At 50.9% G+C, this 24,957-nt stretch overlaps 1 protein-coding gene across 2 annotated transcripts; it reads right to left on the reverse strand.

Moving 5' to 3' along the window:
- Positions 1–105: 105 nt before the first annotated feature.
- On the reverse strand, positions 106–16,787 carry ZC3H12A (zinc finger CCCH-type containing 12A). Of its 2 annotated transcripts, XM_063140106.1 has the most exons (6): positions 16,717–16,787; positions 15,507–16,066; positions 5,109–5,248; positions 4,065–4,299; positions 2,877–2,983; positions 106–2,757 (listed from the first exon to the last, which is right to left on the reverse strand). In XM_063140106.1, exons 2-6 carry the CDS (start codon positions 16,022–16,024, stop codon positions 1,820–1,822), a joined length of 1,938 nt encoding a protein of 645 aa, XP_062996176.1. In that variant the 5' UTR covers positions 16,025–16,066; positions 16,717–16,787; the 3' UTR covers positions 106–1,819. The 2 variants fall into 2 exon arrangements, with proteins under 2 accessions (XP_062996176.1, XP_062996177.1); XM_063140107.1 differs by lacking the exon at positions 16,717–16,787 and having other exon boundaries at positions 15,507–16,080.
- Positions 16,788–24,957: the final 8,170 nt, after the last annotated feature.

Consider the following 24,957-nt stretch of genomic DNA (forward strand, 5'->3'; position numbering starts at 1 on the left):
GACTGCAAGCTCATAGCTTTCCAGCAATGACGCTCCTCTGCTTCCACCAAGAAGCATCTGCTTTAGCAGCAGGAGGGCCCAATAATTAAAGGGCCACAGGTAGGGTCAGCAAACACAGCCTTTTATTTGTACAACACAGCCATTATTGCTTTAGAAAGAGAGAGAAATACAATTAATTAATTAATTACAGAGAGAGATACTGTAAGTTCCCAAGTGTTCCAGAAAAACCAGCATCACCAAGGGAGCTTCTGTTAACAATTCCATTCTATTAAAAACCGTATCTCCTGAAATTTACAAAATGTGCAAGTTATATAAGATTACAAAGCATTTTGCTTACTAACATGAAACATCACAGTTCTGTGATGCATCATAATTAACCAGGCTTACAGGGTTTTCTTTGTCCAGGTAGTCCCTGCAGCACACAGTGCTAGCACGGCTGGTCCATCCCTGTGGCACACGGAAGAGGGAAGGAGCCCGTTGCAGCGGGGACGGCCACAGCCGCCTCTCAACGCCCTCCCAGGAGCTTGTGCCGTGCTCTTCCCTCAGCCACTGCCACGAAGGACAGCCTCAGCTTAAACCGCCAGATGGACCACTTAAAAGAATACCGAACGTATACAGAGGGATACAATATGTATCAACGGATCAACTGCTCCTGGCCTGCAAGTGAATCACACACTTTTTTAAAAAAAAAGCAGGAACCAGAATCAATTGCTACGAATTCATTACCGAAAGTATCTATAAGCGTTAATATCAGACTTACCAGTCATCAAGACTGAGCCGTTACAGAAGGAGTACAAAGTAGATAGCCTCTCACCTAGTCAGAGATGCACCTTTCTATAGCACTGGAGATAGTCTGAAGTTAAGTGGAGTGTCATGATGCCCAGTAGGAGAGAGGAACAAGGATCTCAGCCATCACCCTCTATCCGTGGGTCCCCTTCTCATTTGACAGACAATGCGTTTGCACACTTCCAACTTTTCTCCACAGTCACCCCAAGTCAGCCTAGACATGCTATATATGGTAAGCAGAAAAGGCCACCCAGATTGGGCTGTTGTCCCAAACTTCCTAAAGAAAGCCAGCATTTAGAGACAAGGTCAGAGCGATGCAGGCCTTGACGATGATTCCAAGGGCTGAGTCTACCCTTTATTTTATTAAGTTTATATCCCACCTTTCTTCTACTATTGAACCCAAGGCAGCATGTAGGGGGTTTCTCCCCTCCAGACTCCACCGGATCCAGGCTGCTTAGCTACAGCAAACTAGCTACATCATCATGTGCCATGAGACTAGGGGATGGCCAGCTTGATTGGCCTACAGCTCCCATTATCCTTTACCACTGCTATGCTGGCTAGGGCTGATGGCAGCTGTAAGCTAAAACATCTGGAGGGCCATAAATTGCCTATGTGTGTTAGACCACGCACACCTCCAGCTTGTGTTTGTTTGGCACAGCAGACCCCACCCTGGAAGAGCCTTGATACCAATAACCACATGGGAGTCCGTGGTGCTGGGGAAAGGGTGCTGGACAGCACTTGACGTGGAATGAGGAGCAGGAGGGAACTGGTGGCTGGGAACAGGGAGCCGTTCCCGGGGATGTAAACGCAGGCATTGCGGGTGTTTCTATACAGCCTTAGGCCAACCGTCTGATCCTGCTTGAGCCATGCACGGGCCAGGCTCCACCTCGGCCCTCCCCAGAAGAGGACAGCTTCCTACTGACCATAAGCAGCCACTGGCCTATGAAGGCCTCAAATGTCCAACAGGAGCTGGAGAAGGAGCATTCTCCCCATGGGAATAACAGACCTTTCTTCCTCCGCCGCTGCCGCTGCTTCACACCCCGGGATTCTGGGTCTTGTAGGTAAGGATTTTGGCAGCAAGCTGCTGCGGGTCCAAGAGTTGTGGGAAGCGGCTCATGACAGCATCCACCAGGTGAGGGTGGAAGATCCCACACAGTTTGATGTGCACGTTGGCCCGCTCCTCCGCAAAGCGGTCTGGTGCGGCCCACTGGTGAGAGTTGTCGTAGGCCAGTCGGGGGGCTCTGTGCGCTGCAGGCGTCGGATGGTAGGGCTCGGACCAAAACTGCTGCCCGGGCCCCAGAGGGGAGTCAGCAGGCAGGCTGTAGCCTGGGAAGGAGTGAGCAGCCAGCCGACCAGAAGACGGCTCTGGGCTGTACGGGAGCCGGGAGCCGGATGCCGACATGGGCTTGCGATAGCTCCGGGGCTGGTACTGGCTGTAGCTGTGTGATTCAGGGCAGCCGGGGGAGTGCTGGTAGACAGGCTGCTGCCCCCTGCTGCCCCCCAGCACAAGCGGCTCTTGGTGGGAGTGCTTGGGGTGGGCAGCTGGGGGGCTGGGCCACATCTCAGAGAACTGGTTCTCAAGGGAGCCAATGCCTGAGTCGAGGAGATCCTGGGAAACGTAAGAGAGGGAGTCCATGTGGGGAGACGTGGGCTGGTACCAGTCAGCAGGCTTGTAGCCGCTGCCGCCGCCACTCTTCTTAGCAGGAGCACTACCCAAGTGGCCACTCCCTTTGAAGTCACCATGCTTGGCCTTCAGAGCAGAGCTTTTCTTCTCACCCTCGGGGGGCACAGGACCCAGGAATTCAGCCTGGGAGGGTCGCTGGTTCATCCTCTCCTCCTTGGCAGCTGCAGCACACCTGGTTGGAGAGAGCCTGGCATTGGCTCGGAGCTCATCCGCAACGGAGCGCTGCAGCTGGTGAAGCCGCTCGGGGTGGTAGAACTTGCACTTGATCCCATACGTGCATTTCTTCCCTGCAAAGGAGAAGGGCAAACATGGAACAGGACAACTCCAGCACCCCCCATGGAGGAGCTGTGGCTCTGATCTAAAAAGGAGCGTGGTGGATGGCCGGGGTGGGTGGGGGGAGACTTACCATAAGGGCACTGCTGCTTCTTGTGCTCAGGAACCACCGGCTTCTTTCGCAGGAAGTTGTCCAGGCTGGGCCCATGGCGCCCAAGTGGGTCATCAGGAGGCATGAACCTGAGGAAAGGCAGCACCCTTCTGGTCAGGCCATGGGCTGTGATTCTAGTCTCCCAGCACTTCACCTACAGAGCCAGAGGGTGAGCCTCACTGATGCTCAGTGCCATGAGAGCCCTAGACTTGGCTCGGGGAGGCATTTGACCCTTCCTTGGGGCAGAGTGGCTCATGACAGGGCTGCCTGCCATACGCAGCTGGGCTCATCCATCGGAGAGTCCCGAAGCCACTTGCCCGTCCATGACCTTATGAGCTGTGCAGAGCAGGACATTTTCTGGAGGACACGGATTGATCAGGCAGGGCTGACCAAGGGAGGCAGCAGAGGCTGGACAGATGGCCTCTAGCTAGACCAGACTTTGGCTGCTGGCCCTATGCCACCGGTGGAACTGACCCTTTCATTAAAAGGCTTCTGTGCCACTTTGACCAGTTTAGATCAAATAAAATAAAAAATTATTAAAATATGAGCAAAGTCACAGCAGCTAAAACCGAAGAGGCAGATCTTATACACCCTCCAAAAAGGGTTGTATAACTCTGATATCTTCAGGAAGGAGGTTCCACAATTTGGAGGCCATCACAGAGAAAGCGCCCTTCCTGGCCATTGCCATCCGAGCCTACTGCCAGGCTAGCACAGGCAGAAGAGCCAGTTGACATGACCCTAGTTGGACTGCAGCCATTTTGGTTCTATGGGATAGAGGTCTCCAAGAGAACAGAAGAGACCTCTTCTGTTCTCAAAATGGGCTGTTTGCATGTTGCTGTCTAATTCATTCTGCTTCTGCCATCCCTGGCGAGGAGCAGGCAGAGTTTAACAGTGCACTGTGGCCACCACACCGCCCTCTTCCCACTCTCTCCAGACAGAGTCTACCTTCTGGGATCTCACCTAGCATCAGTCCCATGTTCCTAAGCTTCCCTTAACAGCCAGGGAGGCTGGCGACCCCTCTGCCACCAGCCACCAGCCCCCTTAAAGGAAAGCAGAGGCACGCTGCTCCTCATTCCATCCCTCCCTGTTTTCCCCAAGCACACACACTCATCCCAGAAGCCAGGCAAACCTCATTCCCAGACCGGCTTCCTCAAGCACCCATGGACGTACTTGTCGTTAACGAACGAATACATCAGCAAGCGCTCCTCAATGAACTTCTTCCACTCAGGCCGTTCGGTCTGCAAGTCGCGGTAGACGTCGTTAGAAACCACGATGCCGTCCGACTCATACGCCAACTTCACAATGAAGCGGTCGTCGTAGCAGACCACCCGCTTGCCCCCCACCCGCCGGGAAGGCGTGAAGACAAGGATCTTCTTCTTCTCAAGGTCACCGAGGATGTGCTGGTCTGCAACAAGATGCACGAAAGTCACCCCCTGCCCAAGCCGGAGATTCGCAGAAGAACTAATGAGCAGACAAGCTGCCACTCTCCCGCGCTGGAGGGGGATGCAAGCAGAGAGGGAGAACCTGACCCAGATGGGCCGCCTGCCAAGACACAGAAGCCCCATTTCCTTCCGCATTCACCCAGCCTCATCCCTCCCTCAGGGGAGCTTCGAGGCCATATCACACTTTGCAGCTTGGTTTTCTTTGATCTGCATTTCTAACCCTCCCCGTTCACGGGCAGCACTAGAAACCACACTAAGCCAGTCACACCATTAAAAATGCAACACATTACCTTCGTCAAGGCAAAATGCCTGCAACTATTCACTTTTGCCCAGCAAGGAAAGCTCACAACCCTCCCGGAAAATGTTCAATTATTATTATTATTATTTATTTATATAGCACCATCAGTGTACTTTGGAGAGTCTAAGGAGGGAGAGTTATGAACTCCTCCCCCCCATTATCCTCCTGACTCATCTATCAGTTGGTCAGATATTTGTGGCAATTCAGACCAACAACTAAGGTGGACAGAGCACCAGAAGGCAAATGAAAAGGGGGTGTGGGGTAACAACAACCAAGCAGAGAAGGGGGAGGGGAAGGAGCAAGCTGTGATGTCACCCTTTAGATGTGATGTGCCAAAGTACTCAGTCACTAGCCCACATTTAAAATCTGAAACCGTTCGCAGTCACGGCTACTCCAGAGCCTTCCCTTGCTAGTGAACTCAGTCAGCTGAACAATGGGCTCAATCCCCCTGCCCCAAGCAGGCTGGTGCTTTACCTGTGATGGGAACATCGGGTCTTGGCTGCTCTTTTCTCCAGGAAGGCACAAAGACAGTGATGTCTGTGTGGCCTCGATCAAGAAACCAGTTCACAGCTAGCAGGATGCCACGACAGGAGAAGACGTCTTTGTCCCCATGACTGTAAAGACAGAGAGGTTCACGGGTTCAGCACGACACCCTGTTGCTACTTCACGCCCAAGCCCAGGCCTTTGGCAACAACAGAGAAATGCTGGGCATGGGCCCTTCTGCTGATGGCCTCCCTCCACCTCTGCCCCTCGCTGAGATGCGCTCTTGCCAAATACTGCCCCTAAGTAACCTGGACATTGGCAGCCAGTGATTCAGCTTGTCTGTCAGCTCCTTCGCTGACCCATATTACCCTGCTGCCCTGGGCCTCTCCTGCCCTCAGTCCACGCAAGGATGTTCTACCTCTGCCACTGGCTGATGTAGCTTCCTGAGGTCCTGGCCTCCTCCACCTCTGGCTCTGCTGCTCCACCCAGTGTGTCCCTCTGCCCTCCTGTGGCCATCCGGGGGCTCCACCCTTCAGAGCTTCCCACAGAGTACAGACAAGTGGCGCAGAAGTGCCGAAATGGCGTCAGGAAGGCTAAAGCTGTGAATGAGCTGAGATTAGCGAGGGATGCTAAAAGCAATAAAAAGGCTTTCTTCAGATACGTGAGTAGTAAAAGACAGAGGAAAGAAATGGTGGTTCAACTGCTTAATGAGGATGGCAAATTGATAACAGATGACAAAGAAAAGGCTGAAGTGCTCAATTCCTACTTTGCCTCGGTCTTCTCCCAAAAGCGGGTCTATGACCCCCCTGGAAAAAGTGAAGCAGAAGTTGAGGGGGCAGGATTGCAGTTTGAGATTGATAAACAAATGGTCAAGGAACACCTAATTTCCTTGAATGAGTTCAAATCTCCAGGGCCCGATGAACTGCATCCAAGAGTAATGAAGGAGCTAGCGGAAGAACTCTCAGAACCTTTGTCTATTATCTTTGCAAAATCATGGAAGACGGGTGAGGTGCCGGATGACTGGAGGAGGGCTAATGTTGTCCCTATCTTCAAAAAGGGCAAAAAGGAGGAACCTGGGAACTACAGACCAGTCAGTCTGACATCCATCCCTGGGAAAATTCTGGAGCAGATTATAAAGAAGTCAATCTGTAAACACCTTGAAATCAATGCAGTGATTACTAGAAGCCAACATGGATTTGTCAGGAACAAGTCCTGTCAGACTAATTTGATCTCATTTTTTGATAGGATAACCTCCCTTGTGGACTGTGGGAATGCTGTGGACGTCATATATCTTGACTTCAGCAAAGCTTTTGACAAAGTACCACATGACATTCTGATTAACAAACTAGCTAAAAGTGGGCTAGATGGAACAACTATTAGGTGGATCCACAGTTGGCTACAGAATCGGACTCAAAGAGTACTTATCAATGGAACCTTCTCAAACTGGGGAGAGGCAACGAGTGGGGTGCCGCAGGGCTCAGTCCTGGGCCCAGTGCTCTTCAACATTTTTATTAATGATTTGGACGAGGAGGTGCAGGGAACGCTGATCAAATTTGCAGATGACACAAAATTGGGTGGGATAGCTAATACCCTGGAAGACAGAAACAAACTTCAAAGTGATCTTGATAGGCTGGAGTGCTGGGCTGAAAACAACAGAATGAAATTTAATAGGGATAAATGCCAAGTTCTACATTTAGGGAATAGAAACCAAATGCACAGTTACAAGATGGGGGACACTTGGCTCAGCAATACTACAAATGAGAAAGATCTTGGAATTGTTGTAGATCACAAGCTGAACAGTGCGATATGGCTGCAAGAAAGGCAAATGCTATTTTGGGCTGCATTAATAGAAGTATAGCTTCAAAATCACGTGAGGTACTGGTTCCTCTCTATTCGGCCCTGGTTAGGCCTCATCTAGAGTATTGCGTCCAGTTCTGGGCTCCACAATTCAAGAAGGACGCAGACAAGCTGGAGCGTGTTCAGAAGAGGGCAACCAGGATGATCAGAGGTCTAGAAACAAAGCCCTATGAAGAGAGACTGAAAGAACTGGGCATGTTTAGCCTGGAGAAGAGAAGATTGAGGGGAGACATGATAGCACCCTTCAAATACTTAAAAGGTTGTCACACAGAGGAGGGCCAGGATCTCTTCTCGATCCTCCCAGAGTGCAGGACACGGAATAACGGGCTCAAGTTAAAGGAAGCCAGATTCCGGCTGGACATCAGGAAAAACTTCCTGACTGTTAGAGCAGTGCGACAATGGAATCAGCTACCTAGGGAGGTTGTGGGCTCTCCCACACTAGAGGCATTCAAGAGGCAGCTGGACAACCATCTGTCAGGGATGCTTTAGGGTGGATTCCTGCATTGAGCAGGGGGTTGGACTCGATGGCCTTGTAGGCCCCTTCCAACTCTGCTATTCTATGATTCTATGATTCTATGTCAACTTCTCATTTGGCTGTCTGCCTCAGCTCTTACCATCCTGTCAAGAGCACAAAGCCCCTCCTTTCCTGGGCAACTTGGGTGGCTGAGTCTGTTCCATACATGCAGGTGGGGAGGGGGGTGCACCAATGTCCCTCCCTCCTGGCAGCCAGCTGCAAAGCTTCCTTGCTGGAGATGCTGCCCGGCTATTCTCCACTTTTTGTGCCTGTTGGACTGGCAGTCTCTTCTCTTCTCAGACTGACTCCCTGTGGAAAGGTCTTTTGTTGACCTTTTGTTCAAGTTTAAACGGGCTTTCTGTCCAACTGGGAGAGCAATTTCCCAACACTTCAAGACCAACCTCTCCTCTGACAGCCCAGCCAAAGGCTTCTGGAGGTGACTGGGGCGGTGGAGAGGACAGGGGCTCTCACACAAGCAGCAGCCAGTTCTGTAAGGCAGTTCTGGATCCTCAAGGCCTGGCAGGATAGGACAGTGTGTAAACACTTCTAAGAGAGAGGTCAGTGCCCAAGGTCAGAGGTGTCCAAAGGAGGGGAATATATAACACACACACCTGCTCACTCAATTCCTATCACTCTTAGCTTAGCAATATCCATCCTAGAACTATATGCATTAAAAAAACAAATCGGAACGCACGGGGACTGCCGACTCAACAGCTTTATTTTATTCCTTGCTGTGAACTACCCAGAGGTCTTTGTTAGAGGGCAAACTAGAAATACTGCAAAGAAACAAAGGCCATAGCTAGACCTAAGGTTTATCCCTGGATCGTCCAGGGGTCAAACCTGTTCATCTAGGTGACACACTGGGGATCCAGTGCTCAGGCAGGGGCGAACCCTGGATGATCCCAGGATAAACCTTAGGTCTAGCTGTGGCCAAAACCAGCTGAACTCTTAAATGAAGGCCAAAAGCAGAAGACCTCCGTGAAAGGGCTTGACCAGTACAGGCTCTCAGCCCTGCCCCTGCTCCAGGGAGCTGTGCCCGACCCGAGCTGGCAGCGTTCACTTTGCAGCAACCTCTCCCTTCCTCATCCCACTTCCCCTTTGGTCCTCTTCCTGTTCAAATGAATTACTCAGGCTCAGAGTTAATGCACAACTTCAGGGCTAATAAGCTGATAGGCACAGCAAAGGAAGTGAAGGACGTTCATTCAGAGCAAATCATCTTGACAACATGAAGCAAACTTCTCCCTTTGACCAAACCCCTTTCCAAGTGAGACTGAGTTCCGGTGTGAATTGTGGGTAAGGAATATGCCCCTCTCAACTTAGACCTTGACTACTGGTGGCTCAGGGCTATGTATGTTAATACATAGTCAAGTTTTCTAGCTCCATTTAAACCAAGGAAACCATTCTGTTCTCTACAGAGTAATTGCATCCAGCAACCTCTGCTCCCTCTCACACACCTGCAATCCAGAAGCAGAACTTCCACATGGCAGACAGGGTATCCTGATTTTCACAAGAGGTTATTTGAAGGTAGCCCAGCAAGAAGCTTGTTTGGGCAATTATCCAGTGCTGGCAGAATTAAGTTCCCCTTTCAGTTTCATCAGAGGGTGAAATCCATTTCCTGACCTAGCCCCAGTTGTGCAATTATCACGCGCACCAGTAGGCAAAGTGTCACCATCTCTCACTTGGCAGCGAAGCTCAAAGAGCTCTTGCAAACAGCTAGCAGCAGAGGGAGGTCACACACACACACACACACTCAATCTACAGAGCACCACAGAAAAGTTAATGCAAATCGTGTTTGCATAGATCAAGCACACCAGTTCCTTGTGACTGAAAACAAGCAGCTTCTAGATTTGGCTTTTCAACCAGCAATATAACGCAAGGGCTTGAGGACGGTGTGGGGAGAGCAGCACTTAATACCACGTGAGGACAAGAAGGCTGCCCCAACTTTTTCATAGGGCATTTGCTTCTCATTATAAACACGACTTCTAGAAACAGAAGGACGCCTGGATGTTCTCAGGAAGCCATCCCAAAACTGTATGAGGCGGCCTGGGTACCAATTTCTCCTAAGCCATGAACATTCTGGATGGCCTTTGAGCGCTTGAGAAAGGAGGCCCCAGTCCTGGCCCACAAGCGGCCGTGCCTGCATGTTTCCTTTGGCCCCTTGGGATTAGCCCAGCTCACCCAAACACCAGCCCCCAACGGCACGAACACTCTCAGCTCAGAACTGTGCTTTTCAAGATGGGGCCCAAGGCCCCCCTTCCTTTTCAGCAAGGACATTGTGCCTGCCCAGATACCACGGCAGACTGTGACCAAGTCATCTCAGCCATGTGAGGGCGGGCTGCAGTTGCAGACTGTGCATGTTCAGAGTCTCTGCTTTCTTTAGACTTTTCCAGAGCCTCTATCTCCTTGCAGGTAGCTCAGATTTAAGCTCAGGGGGGTGGGCATGGAGGGTGGCTGCAACTCACACCCAGTTTCCTGTTGCTGACTCGTGGTTGTTTAAAAGAGGACCCTTGTCCTCCCCAGCATGCCCAAGCCAAGCTTTCCTCTGGGGTTCCATGGTCTCCTTGCAGTCCTAAACAGCCCCTCCCACCATGAAAAAGTTCATTAAGGAACAGGCCTCTTGCCAGACGCCTGCCTTCCGCCCCTCCCTCAAAAGCTCCCAGCAGCAGCAGCAGCAGCCCAGTGAGACCCTTGGCTCATCTACACTGGCTGTTCATGGTTCTCAGGGGGTCTCAGCAGAGAAGGGCCTTTCCTACTTCCATGTGGAGATGCCAGGACTGAACCTAGAACATTGGCCGGGCAAAACGGGAAAGGGGGGCTGGATTCTCTGCCCTTCTGGACCTTTGTCATCACCACTGAGGGACTGGGGTGAATGCATTGCAAAAGAGGCCCAAAGGTTCTGAAGGTGAACCCATCCCACTGGGGTGGGTTTGCAATCTCATGATCATTCGGTCACTTTGTCTCAGGAGAGATCCGGTGGCACCCAGCCCATGAAGCAGGAGCAATTCCAAAATGGACAAGTGTTTCACCCTTGAAGGTGGGCTAACAACAATACCAAGCAAACAAACAGCTGCTGGGAGCTGAAAAGATTCGGGACACAGACATGTAGGATGAAAATCCACATAAAATGTTCATATGCTAGTTTGTATTTATATATGCACATTTAGAAATATGTTACTAGAACGTAACATTACTCTGAATGTAATTTCAGAGAAGACAAACCCAACCAATTAATTTCCCATCCAAACAACCCCAAATACAATTAATTTGCACCCCTCATACAAATCATGGGTGGAAGGGCTGAAGGGTGGGGAGAAGTGCAAATGGAGAGCAGCATCTGGAGAAGGGAGAAGATCAGGAAGGAGAGTCAAGGTGGAGGCTGGATGGAGGGGAGAACAGGCAGATTGAAGGGGCCAGAGGTTCACAGAGGGAGGCTGGAAAGGACAGCGGCTGCCTCCCTCCCTCCCTCTGCTCTGCAGTTTCTGGGCTAGTGTCTCTGACCCAGTTCACACGCTCAAAACAAGCACTGTGGGTGGGTAGAGTCTTTTCAGCTTTTGATGACCTGGTAAGTTGTACTTGGACAGGTAATTAGGCTAATGGTGCCAGGCACTCACCCGAACTAGGGTAGAAACGACAGCCCTTTATATGGTGGGGATTTGTGCCTCCCCACCCCCAGATGTACAGGCACACACGGAGGAAGACTGAACCAGAGCAGGCTAGGAAAGCACACATGTGTAAGCACCACCTCTCTAACGCAGTCTGGGGGTGGAGAGACTCATCGAGATCAGCAGAAGCCAATTAAACACACGCGTGCAACCAGGAGGCTGGAGAAGGACTTCCTGTAAGGTTGGCCACATTTTGCCTCTCTTTTGCCCCCCCCCCCCCCATCTCTTTCCCTCCTGGAGGAAAGTAACCTGTCAATGGAAAACGTTTTCTCAGCTTAATTGCCAGAGTGATGGTGATGGGTGCAAATTTGGTATGTGTGTGTCTCACAGCACACAGGGTGGGGAGGATGAACTCCTCTCTCCCCAAGTGCAACCCCCCAGAACCCCCTTTCCCACATAGCAATTACATTTATAAGAAGTTGCTGTTCCCATCACTGGACACTCGGGGCCCTGAGAAGGCGACTTGAGGCTGCACCCCACCAGCCCAGGCCCCGTAGCAGCTGCACCATATATCTTGGGCTGAATGAGTCACTGGGGGTTTCTGGTTGCTCCTTAGAAAGTAAGTGGGTGAATTTCTGTAACTCAATTATCCTCTCAGGCCACTTATAAATTCACAATGAGCATCTGTGTGGTAAATAAAGACACCAGCAGCCAGGGCACAGCCCCAAACGTGTGGAGCAATAACAGAGGAAAAGACTGCCCTAAGCATGCACAGACTGCCTCTGCCCTTCCCCACAGTCAGTCTACTTCATAGAATCATAGAATAGCAGAGTTGGAAGGGGCCTACAAGGCCATCGAGTCCAACCCCCTGCTCAATGCAGGAATCCACCCTAAAGCATCCCTTGATCACAGCCGGCCCCTTGGGTTCAAAATAAAGCCTGCACCTGGAGTGGTGTGGGGGGGAGAGGGGGATGCTGGTCTTGAAATATACGCCCTAAGCTCTTAGGGCCTTCGGACACACTGCTTGGTTAGTGCAGAGTTCCAGCTCAGTCCTTCCAGGGGCTGCTCACAATGAGCAATACAATTCCCATCCCCACACATGCCCTTTTGGGAATTTAGTACTGAACTACTCGAGGACTTGGTGCTCCCTCGCTGCAGAACGCCTCTCCGCCTTGCCAGCATGCAGAGGTGAGGTCTGCCAATCACATGCGATTGCTTGGATAGCAGAGACGACATTGATCAGAGCTCTTTCCTTATGCAATGAGTGGATGTTTAGGGCAGGAATAGAGAGGCACCCCTGCCTCCCCCACCCCCGCCCCCAGCATACGCCGGCACAACTCTGACCCCCTCCACCCTCGAAGCATAACTGTCTCTTCTGCTGGAAGACCTTCGCCACCCACTGCTGCCATATGCAAAACAGCCCAAGCTGCTCAGCCTAATGAAGGGCTGACCTGCAATGAGGAAGCCCTCTGCTCAGCCAAGCGCTCAATGGTGCGCTTGCCAGATTCCCATTTCAAGTGCCAGCTCCTGTTGCACCTGAAGAATCAGTTTTCCCCACACAAAGAAGTGACACAGGCAACGCTCTTCCTGTCTCCACCCCATTCTTTTTCGCATGCCAGGCGGCTATGGAAAGGCACAGATGCAGGCCCAGTAGAAGCACTTGCAACTTGACCTTTGGAGTTCAGGCTCACACAGCGACAGGCCAGCCGGCCCTCAAGCACTAGCAAAGCCAGCAGTCCAGGGGTCTCAGGCAAGCCCCTCACTCTCAGCTACAACCACCCCACCTGGACTCTAATGTTAGGGTGGCAAAGAGGAGATCACACACATGAAATGCTCAGGAAAGGGGGCTATACAAATACAGGACTGTTATTGTGATGGTGATGACCTCTCAAGAAAACAATGCAGATTTGCTGATATACAGGGGGAATGGAAATTTAAGGTTTAAATTTATAGCTACATGCTCTGAAATGGATATATCTTGTCCTGTTACTAAAGAGAAGCAAAGTTACATTGAATGGTTGCAATTCTAATCCAGTTTGACTGATGGTAAGCTCACTGTTTGGGAGTGCTTCCAGCAACAGAACTGAAAGTAGCTTTTATACCTTTTCCAAAAAAAAAAAATTAAGAAGAAGACACAGTGACTCCCCTGCACGCTGCGATGCCTCCCCCCCCCCCCCCCGCCCTTTGAAATGAGAACTTCCTGAAAGTTGGGGGTGGGGTGGAGAGCCATTATTAACACAATGCAGGTGGGAGGGCAAAAGTATCACTACAGGGAACCAATCCCCTGCTACCGAAACCAGGATTTTCTCCAGGCAGAAATACGGATTTAACTCTGCCCAATGCTCTCATGATGTCACACATGCCGGAGAAAATTTGCATGCCGTTTTCTGCCATCCTCTTGTGAAGCTGCTGCGGCTTGTAAAGTAAGAGGCCCGATGTAGCAACTGTGAGAATTTCCCTTAGAAGGAAGTCAGGCCGATTCCCCTCCACACACCCCTCCAAGATTTGCATATAGTTGCTGTGAGTATTATCCAAGGGAGGGTGAATCAACAAGGAACACTTTGTCACTACACTCATGCAGGAAGCAGAGGAGTAAAATTCCCCTCCTGGTTCAAAGAAATAATTTCAAAACAAAAAAAAAAGGGGGGGGGGAGAAAAGAAAGGCCGATGGTGCAGAAAACATTGCAGCTTTGCTCCAGACTTGAGCAGGAACTGTAGCCTCCTCCCCACCCCATCCCCCGCCCCATGTGCTTCTCCCAAGAGCCTGGCGGATCCGGCAGGAGTAGACCTCTCCGCTACACTTACAGTCAAATGCCTTGAAAGTGCAATTCTGGTCAGGGATTTGAGGAGAAAAGGAATGAGTACCTGCTAACCACTGCGTAAGGGGGCTCTGCAAGCAACTGGGGGCCCTGGGGCAGGGTCCCACGCGAGGTGTGCCACGATTTATCCCCCTCCCTCAGCAACGGCTGGAATCACGGATACTTTGGGGTGGGGAAACGCTGTGACAATCCCTGAATGGGCAGCTGCTCCTCCCCACACACATCAGTGTTGGAACTTCTCGGAGGATCTCAACGTGGCCAAACTGGGCGGGAGAAAGCGATCTCCCGCCTTCTGGAACCCCAGCAGCACCCTCGGGCCAAACTCACTCCCTGGGGCAAATGCAAACCCAGGTAATTCCTGCACTGAGCAGGGGGTTGGACTTGATGGCCTTACGGGCCCCTTCCAACTCTACCATTCTAGGATTCTATGATCATGCAACCTCCCTTGCCACGGCCATCAGGTGACAGGCATACAGACCAGTGGGAAGGCTGGCAGCAACTGGCTCCCGAGGCCACCAGCTGCCCTGCTCCATGGGACTAGAGGCCTCTGCTACACAGCCCCACTGTAACAGCCGCTTTGCGCGGATGCTGTCAGGCGCTCCTGGTCAAAGGGTAGGGTATAAATGTAATACATAAAACACCCGCAGGTGGTGCATATGTACACCTCCTGTCCCAAGAGCAGCATAGGGAGTGAGACCTTCCAGCCCACAGCGGTCCACACATGTAACTAACACAGGTCAGGAAACCCACAGGCCCAGACACCCAGAGAGAAGCCGGCGGGGGACGGAGTCTCCTCAGGCTCATAAACCCCAAAGCAGCCTGGCTTTGTAGAGTACCTGCCTCGTCGCGCCTCTTCCACGCCGGCTCACAAGCACGGCTGTGCCTCGCAGAGCTGCAACATCCTTCTGTGTATTGATGTCCAACAGCAGGGTCCTGATCCATCTCCCCCAACCACCCAAGACTCTTTCTAGTTCCCTAGAAACGACAGAGGCTGGAATAGCAGCGGGGGGTCAGGACAGCACCCCTATGCAAGCAAGCAGCAGTTCTCAGGGGAGTGTGGTTGTGCACCATCACGCCTAACAGCAAGGGCACAAGCCTGCTCCTTGGTCGGGGCTCTTTCCCAGGCAGAATAAGGAGTCTGACAGCAAGGAACTAAAACTGCATCCTGGAAATATGTCAGATATGGCCCAAAGACACTCAATATGCCAGTCATGCAAACACTATGGTGGGAGGGGCCGTGGCTCAGCGGTGGAAAGGACCCGCTCTGCTTGCCAAAAGTCCCAGGTTCAATCCCTGGCACTTCCAGGTAGGACTAGGAAGGAATTCAGCCTGAAACCCTGGGGAGCCATGGCTGCCAGTTGCTGGGTAGATGGACCAATGGGTTTGACTTCATAGAGGGCAGCTTCCTAAATTCTCATGAGAAGGACACACAGATTGAAACGCTAGCCAAAAAATGGAGCCATTTCCTAGAACCTTAACGTCCGGAATGGACCGGCACTCTGGGATATTTAAGCTGCCCCCCGCCCCGGTTTAGACATACGACTATCTTAGCAAGCACCTCCTGCGAGGGGTGGAGGGGCCGCAGATGTGGTCATACCTCATGGCCACGTTGCTTCCATCTATGACGATTGGTCGCAAGTTCTCTTGCTCTCTCCCCTCTGAAGGCCCGGGGTGTGGGGGGCTTGTGTTGGCTGCACCTCTCCGTGGAACCAGTGGCGTCTGGGGGGCCTCCTGCGGTGCATCAGCAAGGTCCCTCTCCCCCACGACCATCCCATGCTTAACCAGCTCCCCGAGGACTGTGTTGGTATCAGCATTTAAGCCATGCTTTTGGAGGACGATCAAGATCTCTTCTGACGAATAGCCCAGTTTGCGGAAGAAGTCCACTTTCATCTGCATCTCCGAGTGGTCCCGCTCCAAAGAGCTCCACGACTCTGGATCTGCCATGCTGGAGGCATCACCACTTTCTGGGCTTGTGCCATTCAGACTGAGGTAGCCACTTTCACAAGTGGAACTCCCGCCAGGTTCCTCCTGCCCACTGGCACATTTGGTCAAGGGCAGGGGCTCACTCCAGCCAGGAAAGCCCAGCCCAGCTGTGAGGAGACTGTCCAAGTTCATGGTTTTCTCCAGGCAGGTCCTGCTCCTCGTTCACACCCCTACCTGCAAAGGAAACGGAGCAGCTGTTACAGCGCGTCCTTGGACCAATCCTGTCCCGACATCCCCATCGTGTTTTGGAGGGGAGCTTTGCACGGGCTCTTCCTCCGCAAAGGCCTCTCCGAGCCCGGGGGAGGAGAGAGGAAGCCCCAGACGGAGGGCCGCCTTCCCTGCGGTTCCGCTCAGGGCTCCTTCGCCTCCGGGCCCGCCGAGCAAAGCGCCGTCCCGACAGCGCGTGTCCCCGGAAGGCCTCGCGTTGCCCGCAAGCCCAGACACGGGGGCAACGGGCCAGGCTTTGCTTTCGGACGCGCGAGGCAGGGAGGTTCGCCGCCGCCCCCCAGCCCGAAGGAGCCCCGCCGCGTCGCGCTCCTGCGTGCCACGTGCCGGCAGGCGCCGCCGCCGCCGCCCTCGCCGCAGCTGGGCTTTCCCGCGCCGGTGGCTGCCCCTCTCCCCCCGCTTCGACTTGACCCCGACGCGGCACCAAAGGACCTCGAGCTGGGCCGCCGGGCCGCCGGGCCGAGGCGCTCCGAGGCCGAGCGAGCCGGAGGCGCGGGACGCCCCGAGGGCGGCAGCAGGCGAGGAAGCGGCCGCCGAGACCGGACCTCCGCCCAGGGCGCGCGCCCACGCGCCCGCCGACCCGCCCGCCCCGTCCGTACCGGGCGCACGCCTCCGCCTCGCGCTTCTCCATGGGGCCGGGGCCGGGCCGGGGCCGGGGCGCGATCCGTCTTTATAGGGCGCCAGGCTGAAGGCAGCCGAGAGGAGTCGGGCAGGGCCAGGCCGGGAGGAGCCGCCTCCGCCGCTTCCTGAACCGCCCCCTCCGAGGGCAGCGGGGTGGGGCGGCCGCGAGCGCCAGCCAGCCTGCCGGGCCCCGCGTAGCCTCCCTCGCTCCGCCCGCCCGCCCCGCTCCGCCTTCCCTCCGTGGAGGCCGTGCGCCATCCCGGGAGGCGCTCCATGGCTCCTCAGGCGGCGGCGGCGGCAAGCTTCGGAGAAGGGAGGCGAGAGCGCCCGCGGAGGCGTCTGGCCCAGGCGCTGGCCTCCCTCGCGGGCCGCGTCTGCAGGTGCGGCCGGTGGGGCACTGTGGCGTGACCCCCACAAGCCAGTTCCCTAATGCATGTCTAGGTTTGTAAGTCTTTTGTGGTTAGAACGTTGGCCTGAGTGGGGGGAGACTGGAGGTCTGAGGAGGGGGGAGGAGGACATGGATGACGGAGCTGGTAAGGGTGTTCTTAAAGTACTTTGGTTGGAGGGAGAATTAGAGGATCCGGGTAGAGAGGGCTGTCTCTTGAGCGCAGGGTGCAGATAGTCAGTTGGTGTGTCTTAAACCATCCTGATAATAAAGAAAGTTCAAGAGTGAAGGTGTGAGAGAAAGGAAAGCGTGCATGAGAAGAGAGAAAGGATTGGATGAGAGGTTTTAACGAGGGTCTGAAAAGTTTTATTATGAAACAAAGTTTGTGAACATTGAAATAAATTTTTATGCAGTTTGTTTTACTACCACAAAAATCCCACGTGTCTCCTTGGCATTTACCATCTGCAGTTCTATACATATAACCCCTGTTCTGACATTAATTCACCATCGGCACATATAATGCACAGCGCATTATTTTATTCCTGTTTAACCCCTTTTTCCACATAGTTTGTAGAAAGGTGGTGTTTGTCCCTCACCTCAGGCTCATAAAGTGGTGGCGCTTAGCTTGAGCAGGGAGTGTCCGCGGTCAGGCCTGTGTCATGGCACAGACGGACACAAGAATCTCCTGAGGAACGGAGCTGGAACTCGGGGTGGAAACGCTTCGACCGGCTCTCTCTCTCTCTCCTGCTGCCGTTGAGGTTGGGAGCAGCGAGACGCAGCTGGCCGGCGCTGCTGGGCCATGAAGCCACACAGCAGGGCTGGTCGCTCGGGGCTGTGGGGAAGCAAGCATGTCACTTTGAGCTTCTCAGAGGAGGCAGGGGAAGGATGAAGTTTGAATAATTATGGCAAGTCTGGACCTGGGTACTCCAAACAGAACGAAAGAGCCCACGACTTTAAAAACAGGTGGAAAGGGAAGAAGGCAGGAGAAAAATAAATAAATATTGGAAATAGTGCAGCCACTACAAAGCCAAGCACCTCCCCTCCCCTCTTTCTCACCCACCCACTCACTTCTGAGCAACCACACCTTGCCCACCCCTCCACACTCAGAGGGCTCCATCACACCAGCGATTTATTGCACACCGGCACGTGCACGTCATGCACTCATTTCGCCTCTTCCCCTCTGTGAGCTCCATCACACCTGCTTTTTAAATCCAGTTTTCATCCATGGTTTCCCCTTCCGTTTCCTTAGCAAGTCGAGCGCTGGGCACTTTCACGTCTGCGTTGTTGCGCTCTTTCAGCTCATGTATCTTTTTACCCATGAAATCTGCTGTTCTCCTTTCCCCTGCAGTTAATTTTTTTTATTTTAAAAAAATATTTATTTCTGCAAAATACAATAGTACAGCAGCCCGAATCTGTTATGGTAAAACAACACACTATACTTTCCCATAAGTTCATATTAAACGAACTCCAAGGAAGGGAGGCCACTTGTAAGAAGCAGGAGGGAGCGCATGGGCTGAGACTGTTGCTGCCCCTTGGCTGGGGAAAAGGTTTAAATGGGAGGAGGAGCAAAGGTTTGTTTTGCTCATTTCAAAGGGTGGGCAGATGAACAATCATTTTAACTAATTTCTTTTGTGAAGGTGGTCAGGTCCCGTTCTTTGCTCCAAGGTAACCAAAATGCTTACATTTGCATAATTTTTAAAGATAAAGCGATCAAAGTTGACATAGTGATAGCTCTTAAGGAGGGCTTTAGCCACCCCAAGTTTGAATCAGATCCATTCATGCCTTGATTTTTTTAGGAATTCTTTAATTCCCCTTCCTTAAACCCTTTTCCTGATAATCCACCAGTCTGAAAGTCCACAAGTGCAAAGTTCCATCTGTTTGCATTTGTGGAGGATTGGTTTTCCTTTACTTTGATCATGTGAAGCTGTGCACCTCCAGTTCATAAAATAGAGGTCTGGTGGTTCCCTTACTCAAGAGTAAACCTTTGAGTAAACCCATTGAACAGAGACAGACTTATTTCTGAGTAAACAGATGTAAGACCTCAGAAGTAAGCATAGGGTTGCAGAGCACTTCTTTCCAGTTTGCTGTTTTAGAGTAAAAAAAAAAAGCTTCTGAGTGACCACACTATTAAAAGTCAGTTCTATATGTGTTTCAGCATGCCAAGTTTGAACAGAGAGAGACTACGTAACTAAAATAGGGTTTACTGAAAGGTAAGCATGCATGGGATTTTAGTATGACTTGGTTGTAAATGTAGTTGTTGTTGCTGCTGCTGCTGAACATGCTGCTGTTCAAGCTTTGAAGTATTTTGACATGGGTGGACAAGCTGATTGGGAGGGAGATGGTAAGCAGGACATGAAGCTCACCATAGTTAGAGTGACCTGCACAATCATGGTTTCTGTTTGTGAGGAGGGCTGTAACCATATTTAGCTGGGTGCAGTTACAATCCTCCCTCTTGGTATGGGAAGGTCAAAGGTGGAGGAAGCAATGCACGCAGCCCCTGGATAGGAGTTCTGCTGCGGCGCTGTCCTAGATATGCTTTATTTGGAAGCCTTTATTTCACTGGTACTCACTCCCAGGTATGTATGTATGTGTACAATTGCAGCATGTGTGTAAGAGCATACAAATATTACACTTCCCAATGCAAGCAGTGGTTCAATCCATCTTCCTTAAACATAGCAGATTGGTTTCTATTTTAAAGATTTTGCTGTGTTTTAAATATTGGTCTGCAGAGATACTTTGCAGTGTTGAATACTAGTGCAGAGAAAAGCACAAACTTGAACGTCCTTCAAGTGGAATTGATTCTGCTGTGTAAAAGTGATTTAATTTATATGTGTGTGTTCAGCAAGAGTGCAGGCTAGCAAGGCTGTCATGGGATTGAAGCTTCATCCCAGGAGTTTCATAGAATCATAGAATCATAGAATAGCAGAGTTGGAAGGGGCCTACAAGGCCATCGAGTCCAACCCCCTGCTCAATGCAGGAATCCACCCTAAAGCATCCCTGACAGATGGTTGTCCAGCTGCCTCTTGAATGCCTCTAGTGTGGGAGAGCCCACAACCTCCCTAGGTAGCTGATTCCATTGTCGCACTGCTCTAACAGTCAGGAAGTTTTTCCTGATGTCCAGCCGGAATCTGGCTTCCTTTAACTTGAGCCCGTTATTCTGTGTCCTGCACTCTGGGAGGATCGAGAAGAGATCCTGGCCCTCCTCTGTGTGACAACCTTTTAAGTATTTGAAGACTGCTATCATGTCTCCCCTCAATCTTCTCTTCTCCAGGCTAAACATGCCCAGTTCTTTCAGTCTCTCTTCATAGGGCTTTGTTTCTAGACCTCTGATCATCCTGGTTGCCCTCTTCTGAACGCGCTCCAGCTTGTCTGCGTCCTTCTTGAATTGTGGAGCCCAGAACTGGACGCAATACTCTAGATGAGGCCTAACCAGGGCCGAATAGAGAGGAACCAGTACCTCACGTGATTTGGAAGCTATACTTCTATTAATGCAGCCCAAAATAGCATTGGCCTTTCTTGCAGCCATATCGCACTGTTGGCTCATATTCAGCTTGTGATCTACAACAATTCCAAGATCTTTCTCGTTTGTAGTATTGCTGAGCCAAGTGTCCCCCATCTTGTAACTGTGCATTTGGTTTCTATTCCCTAAATGTAGAACTTGGCATTTATCCCTATTAAATTTCATTCTGTTGTTTTCAGCCCAGCACTCCAGCCTATCAAGATCACTTTGAAGTTTGTTTCTGTCTTCCAGGGTATTAGCTATCCCAGTCAATTTTGTGTCATCTGCAAATTTGATCAGCGTTCCCTGCACCTCCTCGTCCAAATCATTAATAAAAATGTTGAAGAGCACTGGGCCCAGGACTGAGCCCTGCGGCACCCCACTCGTTGCCTCTCCCCAGTTTGAGAAGGTTCCATTGATAAGTACTCTTTGAGTCCGATTCTGTAGCCAACTGTGGATCCACCTAATAGTTGTTCCATCTAGCCCACTTTTAGCTAGTTTGTTAATCAGAATGTCATGTGGTACTTTGTCAAAAGCTTTGCTGAAGTCAAGATATATGACGTCCACAGCATTCCCACAGTCCACAAGGGAGGTTATCCTATCAAAAAATGAGATCAAATTAGTCTGACAGGATTTGTTCCTGACAAATCCATGTTGGCTTCTAGTAATCACTGCATTGATTTCAAGGTGTTTACAGATTGACTTCTTTATAATCTGCTCCAGAATTTTCCCAGGGATGGATGTCAGACTGACTGGTCTGTAGTTCCCAGGTTCCTCCTTTTTGCCCTTTTTGAAGATAGGGACAACGTTAGCCCTCCTCCAGTCATCCGGCACCTCACCCGTCTTCCATGATTTTGCAAAGATAATAGACAAAGGTTCTGAGAGTTCTTCCGCTAGCTCCTTCATTACTCTTGGATGCAGTTCATCGGGCCCTGGAGATTTGAACTCATTCAAGGAAATTAGGTGTTCTTTGACCATTTGTTTATCAATCTCAAACTGCAATCCTGCCCCCTCAACTTCTGCTTCACTTTTTCCAGGGGGGTCATAGACCCGCTTTTGGGAGAAGACCGAGGCAAAGTAGGAATTGAGCACTTCAGCCTTTTCTTTGTCATCTGTTATCAATTTGCCATCCTCATTAAGCAGTTGAACCACCATTTCTTTCCTCTGTCTTTTACTACTCACGTATCTGAAGAAAGCCTTTTTATTGCTTTTAGCATCCCTCGCTAATCTCAGCTCATTCACAGCTTTAGCCTTCCTGACGCCATTTCGGCACTTCTGCGCCACTTGTCTGTACTCTTCTTTTGTAGCCTGGCCTTCCTTCCACTTCCTATATGTATCCCTTTTTGTTTTCAGTTCATCAATAAGCTTTTTGTGGAGCCACATTGGTTTCCTCTGTTGTCTTCTATCTTTTCTCCTTGTTGGAATTGTTTGTAACTGTGCCTTTAAAATTTCATTTTTTAGATACTCCCACCCATCCTGCACTCCTTTTCTCTTTAGGCTCCCTTGCCACGGGACCTTACTTATTATAGTTCTGAGTTTATTAAAATCAGCTTTCCTAAAATCCAGAGTATGTGTATGGCTACGCTCGACTTTTGTCTCCTTCATAATCAAGAATTCAAGTATGACGTGGTCACTTTCCCCCAGAGTTCCCGTAACTGCCACTTTATCCACTAAGTCATCCCTATTGGTCAATAACAAGTCAAGGATTGCCGATCCTCTAGTTCCTTCCACCACTTTCTGTAGGAGAAAGTTATCACCCATACATGTCAGGAATTTCTTGGAAGGGCCGCTTTTGGCAGTAATGGTCTCCCAACAGATATCAGGGTAATTGAAGTCCCCCATCACTACTACGTAATGTTTAGCTGGAAGCATTTCCTTAGGGATCAGCTGCTGCCAGCAGAGATGGGAGAAAATAAGGGGGAGAAACTATGCAATTCCCATGCAGACGTACACACCGAGCCAAGCAGCTGGGCGCAAAAAGAGGAACATAAGAAGCTCCCTTCCACCAAGCAAGGTCACTGGCCCTCTAGATCGAAATGGGCAAACCACACAAGCCAGCAGCAGCTTTCTGGGATCCCAGACAGGAGTCTCCCCCAGCCGTACCTGAAGGGCCCACCAGGGATTGGACCTGAGACCTTAGTTAGGCAAAGCATGCACTGTACCTCTGAGCTACAGTGGTTGGCTGATAGGACAATGTTCTTTCTTCCAAAAATAGCCTTGGTCCTACAGAAACAACTCTCCAGTTACTAGGAATTTAGGGCAAAGCCCACCAGATGTTCTCTGGTGCAAGCTCCATGAATTAAAAGGAATGGCAGCTGCCATGTAAAGAGCTCTTCAACAGGTTCTATGCCTTTCAATGGGGCTTATGTTACAGAGCTTCCAGTTAAATTTGCCCTTATATAGCCTCTCAACTCTAGGTGGGCCCAATTCCACCCAAAATTGAAATGCCTCCATCTAGAATGCTTGCAAGAACTAGGCATTTCAGGCCAGGGTTACTCCTATTCTGTACTGTTTACATTGACTGCCTGTTAGTTTCCAGGCCTAATTCAAGGTGCTGGTTTTGGACCAGGTTCTCTGGAGGAGCAGTTACACCTTATGAGCCTCCCCAAGTATTACGATCCTCCTCAGAGGCCCTCATGCTCTGGCCCGCCAGCAAGAGCCATTCGGCACTGAGTGAATCTCAGCCTAACCTACCTCATAAGGTTGTTCTGAGGATAAATAGGAGAGGAGGAGGGCTATGGAAGTTGCCTTGGCTTCTTTGCATGAGGAAACACAGTGGGATATAAATGTAATAATAATTTTAATAATAAAATCAGTACATCTGGCCTCCTCACTGCTGGCTTAAAACACACACACCTGAAGACACATTTATTCCACTCTGCATTTTCTGCTTAAAAATCATCATCATAATTTATTTCTTACATGCCTCTCCACTTGGATCGAGGCAGGGAACAACAATGAATATAAAACACATTAAAAACTGATTAAAAACATAGCATACATGATTAAAACATCCATGAGTTTCTGCCATGTGTGTTGAATCGTACTTTGATAGTTCATATTCTTATAATATTGTACACTGCCTTGTGAAGGCCATGTGCCCTGAAAGGCAGGCTGAAAACCTTTTAAAGAAATGAATAGATCTAGCCTTGGGCTTATCTCTCTTGTTTAGAGTAGCACCACTGAACTCTATTTCATCTTTGGGCAGGAATCTGTGTGTGGATCCCATGGAAAACCTTCCACAGAGCCAGGGTTTTAAGGTTCCTGTGTGCTTTAGTATTCCTGTGATTATTGCGCTTCTCTTCGGCCCAGGGTGAGCCTCATTGCCTCCTCCCCTCCCTTTGTGCCAGAGGGAAGCTGGTGCTGGAATGCAAGGGGCCACCTTCCTTGCCTGGCTGCAGACAGCCTTCAGATGCCTTTTGTCTCTTTCCAGCACCTGGTGGGGTTGCGAAACAGCTTCTTGGTGAGTGCTGGGACAGGATTTCTCTGAGAACACCTGGCCTCTATGCAAATCAGTTTTGCAAGAAGGAAGATTTGCCTATAGGGTGCAGAAAGGTGCTTGCTCTTGAAAAGCCCAATCTCCTTCCTGGTTTCCTCTTTCCGCAGCCATTATAGTGGTAAAATAGTGAAGCCATGTGCGGCTGAGTCAGATGAATTCACAACTGGAGAGAGGCAGATTCCACCTCATTTTTCAGGCTGGAGATCATGTTGTTCACGTTTGGAGTTGGCTCTGGGCTTGGTGTGGAAGCCAAGAGAATGCCTGGGTCCAGGCACCACTGCTTACCCAACACGTGGCTGCTCTGTACACCAGTTCCTGGAGAGCATGGGTGGGAGGGTGCTCTTGCGCCCATGTCCTGCTTGTGGGTTTCCCAAAGGCAGTTTGATTGGCCCCTGTGTGAGCAGAGTGCTGGACTAGATGGACCTTTGGTCTGATCCAGCCTAAGGGCTCTTCTGATGTTCTCCCATAGTTCAGCTCTTCTGTTAGGAGAAAGGAGGAGGACAGAGGACAGGCGGCTACACTGTGCAGGGGCACTGCAAGAAAGAATTGGCCTTGGGGAAATGCTCCTGCTCAGTTGCTTGCTGAGCTGGACAAGCCCACCTGGCCACTTGGTTCTTCCGTGCAGAAAGCAAAGCGGCCTTTTGTTGCTGTTCTGAGCTGCAGACATTAGAAGGGGATGCCTGAAAATGCACAAAAGCCAGGCCAGGCTGAGTTTTTTCTTTGTCTGCTATGGCAACCTGGAGCGTTGCCTCCCTCTTCTTGTCTTCAAGACCGTGCAAAGTGCCATCTTATTATTTATTTATTTTTATAAAGCACCATCAATGTAAGCTGATTTT

The sequence above is a fragment of the Elgaria multicarinata genome, chromosome 13 (assembly GCF_023053635.1).
Source record: "Elgaria multicarinata webbii isolate HBS135686 ecotype San Diego chromosome 13, rElgMul1.1.pri, whole genome shotgun sequence".
Lineage (NCBI taxonomy): Eukaryota > Metazoa > Chordata > Lepidosauria > Squamata > Anguidae > Elgaria > Elgaria multicarinata.